This window comes from Hordeum vulgare, chromosome 5H (genome assembly GCF_904849725.1).
Source record: "Hordeum vulgare subsp. vulgare chromosome 5H, MorexV3_pseudomolecules_assembly, whole genome shotgun sequence".
Classification (NCBI taxonomy): domain Eukaryota; kingdom Viridiplantae; phylum Streptophyta; class Magnoliopsida; order Poales; family Poaceae; genus Hordeum; species Hordeum vulgare.
Window position 1 is genome coordinate 60,547,119 of NC_058522.1, and position 8,601 is coordinate 60,555,719.

At 51.1% G+C, this 8,601-nt stretch overlaps 1 protein-coding gene across 1 annotated transcript; it reads left to right on the forward strand.

The window, feature by feature from the left end:
• The first annotated feature begins 5,709 nt into the window (after window positions 1-5,709).
• On the forward strand, window positions 5,710-8,201 carry LOC123452413 (reticulon-like protein B18). The gene is made up of 8 exons (XM_045129062.1): window positions 5,710-6,310; window positions 6,397-6,556; window positions 6,655-6,729; window positions 6,815-6,953; window positions 7,057-7,126; window positions 7,213-7,278; window positions 7,387-7,509; window positions 7,887-8,201. Exons 1-8 carry the CDS (start codon window positions 5,758-5,760, stop codon window positions 7,940-7,942), a joined length of 1,242 nt encoding a protein of 413 aa, XP_044984997.1. The 5' UTR covers window positions 5,710-5,757; the 3' UTR covers window positions 7,943-8,201.
• The last annotated feature ends 400 nt before the right edge of the window (window positions 8,202-8,601 follow it).

The window sequence follows — 8,601 nt, forward strand, 5'->3', positions numbered from 1 at the left end:
TCCACGCGTGCTCGTGCTTGGTCTTCGGCCGTTTCTCCTTGGTGGGCTTTTCGGCCCGGCTGGGCTTAGATTGGCCCGCGGTCGCCTTGCGAGCCATTGTTTCCCAGCGAAGAGTGGACTCATTGTCAAACGCCTTCTTGGCAGCATCAGCAGTCGCCCAGGCGGCTCGCTCGGCGGCGGAGGCGGTTTCCTCCTCCACATCTTCGACGTCCCTGCCAAGTACAATTTGAGGAATCTATCCTCGCACAACAAATCGAAAGGGAGATAACAAAGAGAGCTTACCCAGCCACGACAGGCACCCGTTTCCTGCCGGCGCCGACGCGGTGCTTCTTAGCACCGCCGCCTCGGCCTCCGGCTCGAGGGCCTGTTGCGACACGCTTAGGAGCCGGCTTGGACGTGGTTGTCCCCTTGCCCTTGTTCTAGGCCACCTCGCTAGGCGCTGCCATCTCGCCAGCAGTGCGGCGGCCTCGAGTCGGGGGATGGCTGGAGACTCCTCCAGATCCTCTGGATCCTCTCTGAAGGCTGCATCATGCAGAGTAGGCGACGTCTCGTCATCGTCCATCCAGTCAATAAGGGAAGGCTTTAAATGCTCATCAGGCGGCTCGGAGCCCTCCGACTCCAACATTTCCTCTGAGTCTTCGGAGGCGGCAATTCGTGGCTCCATCATCCCCTCATCCTCAATCTCTGAGGGGTCCGACACCTCCACGTCGTTGGCTGGCAGATCAAGCTCGTGTAGGCGCTCGAACATCTGGATAAACGAGTCGGCATCTGGATCAAGCAAGCAAAACAGCAAGTTCATGATGAATAAAGGGGATTTGGGAAGGTACTTACCCCGGAGCGGGATGGGCTCGGTCGTAGGGGGGAATTCCCCATTCCGAGTCTCCGCTGTCATCCATGTTGGCGGAGGAGATCGAGTTCATGTTCCGGGCCACCGCGTCGGGCTGGGAATTCTTGGTGGAGAGCCGGCAAGGGTCGCGACGGCCTCCCATCTGTTAGATCAGATGCGACCGTCTCTGCAGAGGCAGGATCCGGCGGGAGATCATGGTGGTGTGCAGGTCACGGCCTAGAAGGCCGCGAATCTTTAGGTTGTCGAGGTGGGCGCATATATGCGCCACCTCGACGATGGGCTTCGGATACGTCGCCTTCCAGTTTGTCTTCACCGTCGGAGGAGCGATGGCAAAGGGGGGCAGGTTGATGCAGTCGGGGGAGGGATCGACGGTCTTCACGTAGAAGAACCCCTTCTGCCACATCTTGATGGAGTCTTGAAGCGGCATTTGGGGGAAGCCGGAGGACGTCCGGTGGTGCACCAGCGTCGCGCCGCACGGCGTCATTGGCCGGGGGCCCTTGAGCTTGGCCACCGCGGTCTTGTCCATCTTCAGAGATTGTTGTTTAAAGAAAAACAGCTTCTGCCATAGGTCGAGGCGGGGCTCAATCCCGAGGAAGCCCTCGCATAAGACAACGAAGGAGGCGATCTGAAGAATGGCTTTAGGCGCCAGATGATGCGGCTGCAGGCTGAAGAAGTCGAGGAAGCGGGTGAAGAAATCTCCCACTGGGATCCCAAAGCCCTGGTAGAAGTGTTCCTCGATCACTACTACCTCTCCCTCCGCCGGAGTTGGAGCCGCTTCGGCTCCGAGCACCCGAGCCACCACAATTGTTGCGGGAGGTAGTATACGGCGGTGGCGGAGTGCCTCAATGTTGCCATCGCAAATGTCGTTGCCTACCCAAGCGACATTGTGCTGTCCCTTCTTAGGGGCACTCCTGGACATGGTGGCGGGCGGCGATGGCTAGGTTGAAACTCGAGGTGGATGGCGGCGATGGCTTGCGCGACGACGAAGACGAAGCAAGGCTTCTTCTTTCTCTGGGCCCAGGGAAGGAAGGGGCGCAGGTGCGAGGCGAGAAGGGGGCAAATGGCCTCCTCGGTGCTCCCACACCCTATTTAAACCCCCGCGATGGATCGTGGGGAGGGGATCCAGTGCGCATGACGCCCACCTCCCCCGATTATTACGGGCACATTAACGCCCCTTGGAGCCTAACCGTCGTGGAGTAAATCCGCAAAGGATCCTTCGCGCGGAGGCCGAGGGGGTGTCATGGCGGGACCCAGGGCTCAGGTCCAGTCCCGTCATCTGATCAAATCATCATCACGTCAGCCCAGGGTATGGCACGTGGCGCAACCTGTGGCGAAGCCGTGGCGTTCCTTGGAAGCCAGCCGGCTTCCGAGCCAGCGCCTCCAGCCGCAGGCGGCTAAAGGAGATCAACATCAAATAACTCAAGCCGGCGAGGCCTCCCGCTCCGAGGCGGTGGGCCTCCCCTGCTTCGGGGACTACTGACTGGGGGATAACCCCGAGGTAGGCTCATCGAGCCTACTCCTTTGCCTTCTACCTTGAAGGAAAAGCACGACTCATTCTATGCGGCCCAATCACCCTGGCCGGCTAGGAAGCTCGTGCCGGCTAGGGGCGAGACGGCCGAATCTCCCTGGCCGGCTAGGAAGCTCCAGTCGGCTAGGGGCGAGACAGCTACCTCCGTCTGGCCGTCTAAGCCGCGCCGGCCTACTAGAGGCGAGACGACCGTTTCCAGGCCGGCTAGGGAGCTCAAGTCACATCACTCCATAGGTCATGACGATACCCTACGGTTAAAGGTGAATACGCGTCAGCTAAGGTACATGATTGGAGCGCACGGTAGGTATAGTGTCAGCGGCCATGCCGCTGACCTACTCCGACTCCGATCCATCAACCATGCACAGTATCAACCCGTCGAACACCCACTCCATTAGCACACTTGGCGTGGGAACAGTGGAGACGGTTGTACTGGCAACCCATGACGAGTCTCGCAAGACGACGCCGGACGAACAACATGTGTCCCGCGTCGGCTCTATGTGAGAGCCTCATTGGCTAGCCGGCGGGTCCCATAGCCAGATGGGACCTCGCAGCCGGCGGCCCCCTCCATCGACAAGACAAGACCACTGTGGACCCCCTGGCCAGCCGGCAAGGCTGCCAGCCGGGTACCACTCATGTACTTTTATCCTTATTGTAGGTTGGTGGGTTCGTCTATAAAACCCCCTGACCCCCTCCATGTAGAGGGTCGGTCAATCCTTCACACACACACTCATACATGAGAGGTAGATGTGAGCCGGCTGCTCCTTCCTCCTCCGTAGAACAGCTCCAGGAGCACATTGTAGCCTCATTGGTGCATTATACATTCTGGCATGATTAGGGGTGTTATCTCCACGGAGAGCACTTTACCTGGGTACATTGTGTGTTGCATGCTTGTACCAACCCCGTCCCTAGTGCCCGCCGGTGTCCTTTCAGTTCCCACCATCTTTAGCCTACCCATGGCATATGTTGTGAGTAAACACTGACACTGTGTGCGTTCTTGTCCCCTTTGCACTAAAGGGGAAAATGCATCGTCCTGTTGTCCGCTGCTCGCCTGTCCTTCCCCACGTCACGCTTCTCCTAAGGCTGGGTCTTGCCTCGGAATGTTCGTCGCTCCGGAGGGGTCCCGAGGAGGCTCTCTGCGGGTCTTGATATGATTCCTCCTCGCGAGGCTTGGTCCCTCGCGAGGGCCTTGCCTTGGGTGATGCCGGGCCCGTTGGTTTTCGGTTGATGAAGTGGGTCAACCCTGGACCGCAGGCTGGCAGGTGTACCCCATCTCAGAACGCCGACAAGCACCATTGTACAAGTCCTAGATGTGCTTACTTTCTTCAAGGTAGAAAAAACAAGGGGTATACTAAATGAAAGATAATTACATGACTCTACACTCTCCAGTTTACTCTCTATGAACAATATACATATATTTTCTATGATCTTCAATGCAGGAACAAGTGAACAGCGAAATATTGGTTCTGGTCATAGTAAAAATAAAATATTACATAGTAATAAAAAAAATGTGTGAATGTTTGGACTCTTGGCAGGTTTTACTATCCATAGCAGTTTTTCCCTTCGCTCCGAACGCGTCAAGGGCACTGAAAAAAATAATGTAACGAGGAATGACTCGCTAAATAAATGAATATACAATGTCTTATCAATAGCATGGTAATAATAATTTTTAAGGGTGATACTATTTTGTTATAGTGGGCTACTTTTTTCCTTGTTCGATGTGAAAATTCCTACGAGGAATCTTTCGGGAAATCCCTATTTGACGCTCTTTGCGTCGCCGTGTCGAGGCTTCGCACACGGCACCGTTTGGGAATGGGCCGACCCATTTGCATGCGAGCACCTCCGGTTTAGGAACCTTCTAGAGGTTTCCAGCCGATTTTTCTGGTTTTGGGAACTTTCTAGAAGATTCCCTGAACCGGTTTTTTTTCTTTATTCTTTTTTTTGTTTCTGTTTTAAAAATGTTCCGAAATTTGAAAAATTGTTTCGGCATTTGAAAAAATGTTTCAGAATTTGAAAAATGTTCAGGAATTTTAAAAAACGTTATAGAATTCGAAAAATTGTTCTGGATTTGAAAAAATTCTTCGGAATTTAATAAAAATGTTCCGGAATTTAAAAAAATTTCCGATATTTTTCTTAGAATGTTTCGAATTTTTCAAAAGAAATGCTCTGAAATTTGGAAAAAGGTTGGAAAACTATGTTCCGGAATATGAAAAAAAGGTTCTGATATTTTTATTAAAATGTTTCGAATATTTCAAAAGAAATGTTCCGAAATTTGAAAAAAGATTCGAATATTTGAAAATTTTGCCGGTATTTGAAAAATGTTCCATAATTTAAAAAATGTTCAGGAATTTAGAAAAATGTTACAGAATCCGAAAAAATATTCTGGATATGTAAAAATGCTCCAAAATTTAAAAAGATGTTCTGAAATTTGAAAAATGTCCTGGTTATTTAAAAAATGTTATGATATTTTTACTGAAATGTTTTAGATTTTTCAACTGCTGGTGGCTAACTTTTTTTGTGGTCTCCAGATTCGTTACTGGTCGCTAACTTGGGCGGCCCAATTGGGCGACCCATGTGTGTCCGCTCGGCAGTTGCCGCAACTAGCGGCGGATAAGAGTGGGACTTCCTATTCGGCGCCTTCAGCGCCGTTAGGGAAAGCGGCGCCTCCAGCGCTCCTCCTCCTGGGTCGGCCCATGTAAAAATGCGTTGGTCATTAAAAGTATGAAAAAAGTTCACATAATTTCGAAAAGTTCAGATTTACAAAAAAAGTTCAATTATTATTAAAAAAGTTCACCAATTTTTTGAAATATGTTCATGGATTTTCAAAATGTTTATAGAATTCGAAAAGAATCATCAATTTTTAAAAACAGTTCACTGATTTTGAAAAAAGTTCACCAGATTTTGAAAACAGTTCACTGATTTAAAAAAAATCATTAATTTTAATTTATCTTCATTGATTTTCAGAAATGTTCACGAATTTCCAAAAACAATTCATCGATTTTCAAAAAAGTTAACCGATTTCAATAAAAGTTCACGGGCTAAAGAACGTTCATGAAGGATCTTTTCATGGGCCAGCCCATTGCGGAGTGCTGCAGGCGTCGGTTTTCCCCATAGGAGGTCCCAATCTTTCGTTCGAAGTTCCGAACAGGCCCTAAACTCCCCAACGGGCCATTCGCGACTCACCCAGCCCACCCGCCACGTGACCAGGCCGCCTGTCGAACCCTGCAACGGCTATATCGCGCGTCTGCTCTCTGATACGTGGGCCCAGCGAATCTATGTAGTTTCGCTTTCATCCCTGACCGCCCTTGACCTTTAAACTCCGCCAGGACTCCCAAACCCGCACAGACCAAAGCAAACTGAAGCAGTCAAGCAAATCGACCAACACATGGCGGCCATGGCCATGAACCCCTCCTCGCTGTCGCCGGCCCCATCCTCGAAGCTTCGGACGCCTCCGTACCACCACTCCTCTCCCGCGGCGGAGGAGGAACCCATGGCGACGCCGCCGCCGAAGCCGACGGGCCAGAGGTCGCCCCTGCCGTCGCCGCTGCAGCTTTCCGGCGGGTACTCGCTCCACGAACTGCTCCTGCTGTCCCCGTCCCCGACCTCCCGCCGCACCCGCTCGGGCCAGCGGGGCGCGGCCGGGGCAGGCGTGGATTCGAGCCTGGAGATGGCGGGGACGCCTCCCAGGCGGCGGCGCGCCACGCCCGCGGCGGCCTCGCCGAGGAACGCGAGGCGGGCTAGGCGGAGGTTGGAGAAGGAGGTCGATCCGGAGGAGGAAGCCGTTAGGAAGGCGCGCAGGAGGAGGTCCTCCAGGGTGACGTCCAAGGTCGCGGCCGCGGTGGCTGTGGACAAGGCGGTGGTGGCGGCGGCCGCCGCCCCAGAGAAGGAGGATAACACGAGCTTGGCTTTGCTTCCGGCTCCTGCGGATGCCACTCATGGTGAGCATGGCTAGATTACTGGTTGAGGACAGCATTGCTAGATCCGAATGTTCACTTTGTGCTAACTGTTGTGGCTGTTGTTTCAGCCACAGAAACTGACGCTCTGGAGCAGTCCGGATGGGAAAGTCTCTGGGAAAGGATCGTCGAGCTAGTGATGTGGAAGGACGTGGCGAAATCAGCACTCTGGTTCGGGATGGGATCCATGTTCTTCCTCTCTTGCTCCTTTTCAAGAGAGATCGCTTTCAGGTATGCTGATCTGCTACTGTTTCGCCTCAAATTCATACATTGCTCTATGTTTCTTCCTGTGCTGATCTCGTATGAGTTTCGGGTGACCATCTGTACAGCCCATTTTCTGTATTTTGTCAGCTGGGCGTTATGGTTTTGGGTCTAGCCTTCTTTAAGGATTCTGTACCACAGAGGTATAATATGAAGTACGAACCAGTGATCATCAATTCGTTACTCTGCTTGAACCCAGCAAGTAATTCCAGTTCGCATTTGTATCAGGCAACCGGTGAGGGAAAGGAACTTCGAGTTGACTGAAAAAGATTTTCTTCGCGCTGCCGGAGCTGTGTTGCCGATTGCTAACTCCATCATATCCACGGCACAAGTGATCTTCTCGGGCAACCCATCGACGACTCTCAAAGTAAGCATTAAATTGTATTTGTGACTCGATCCTTCTGGCTGAATCATAATCTTTTCCCTGAGTAATTTATATCTTTGTGCCTCTTTTGATATCTGAATCTTAGGTGTTGCCCGTTCTTCTGTTCGGTGCAAAATATGGTAGCCTGATTACGGTATGGAGGTTTCTAGCCACAGGTACAATTGGGTGCATAAAGTAGTACTGCAACAATATTAGCATGGCTGCAGTGCTATGTCATGTTCTTATTCACTAAACTTTGCAGGTTTCTTCACCAGTTTTACACTCCCAAAGCTTTATATCAGCTATTCAACTCAAATTCATATGATAGGTATAATTACCAGTACATATTCTGAGATCATCTTATTTGTTATATGGCTACTATTTACCCAAATTTATAGCATAACACTAATACCCATGTCTTCTATTTTTATCCCAGCTGAGAATTTGATAGATCGGGCTCTAGAAGCATGGAAGTCTTGCCCCCGCAAGAAATTCGTTGCGGGCACAGCAGTGGCAGTGTGCTGGAATCTGTTTAGTGTTAAGACACGCTTCCTGGCAGGTACGGTTGGGATGACTTTTTTTTGTGGTGGCAATCTTTCAGATTTAATTCCAATGCAGTGCTGATGAATATATGATATATTTATTAGAAAATGATAAGAAGTTTACCACATGATCCTTGATCTGCATCATGGAAAAGGGTTGCGTAAATTCTGACACCTGTATGGTTCCATTTTGTACACCAAAGGAACCTAGACAGAAATGATGAACCCAATGGTTTCAGGAAACTAAAAAACAAAACCTCGGTTTTCAATGTTGGATAGGTAGTGTTGGTTAAGCTAAGATTCATTTTCTTGTGATTTCGATTGAATTCAAATTCAGTGTAAGAAACGTTCATGATTGCATAGATTGACATGAAAGTGCATCTTTTTTTGGCAGCCTTCGTTTCAGTAGTGATACTGCGGTACAATCATCAGATCGCAGGGGTGATGTGATCCCAGAAGTTGAATGTTGCCAAGATGATAGAGAGCACTAGATCAGCAAATGGCCACAGAAGACTGAAGTTGCATTTGCCGTGGGAATGCTTTTGACGTGTACAAAGAAAAAAATCTTTGTTTATTTACAATAATAATCTCTTCCACATCTAGTGGTTGTACCAACGAACTAGCAGCAGCAGACATGAGGCATATTGCAGGATCAGGACTAGTTCTTCACTCCTGCAATTTTATAATATGAATAAGCCATTTCATTGAATGTTTGACAAAAGCTAATTCTTCTTATTGTGCTAATTCTTCCCCCTCCCACCCGCTCGCTCCCCTGTCGCCGCCGGCACACGTCGTCGGGCGAAGCACCGGCTGGCGGCGACGAGCCTCGTTCCTCGCGCGACAACTGCTGCTATTTGGGGCGTCCTGGTGGTGCGTGTGCGGCGGTCCTTGTGGCTCCCGGTGGTGCGCCGGCTTGTGCAGGCGGTGGCATCGCGGCCTTCCCGCGTCCCCTGAGCTGCAGGTTGGGTCGGCGGAGGGGCATCTGCGCGGCGCGGGAGGTGGTCCCAGGCAGCGGTGCTTCCCCTGGGTTTGCCCCGATGTGTTGCCGTCTGAGCGTGTTCCAGCATGCGCAGCCGGCTCCGGGTGGTTCCGCCTCGGATCTATTAGGG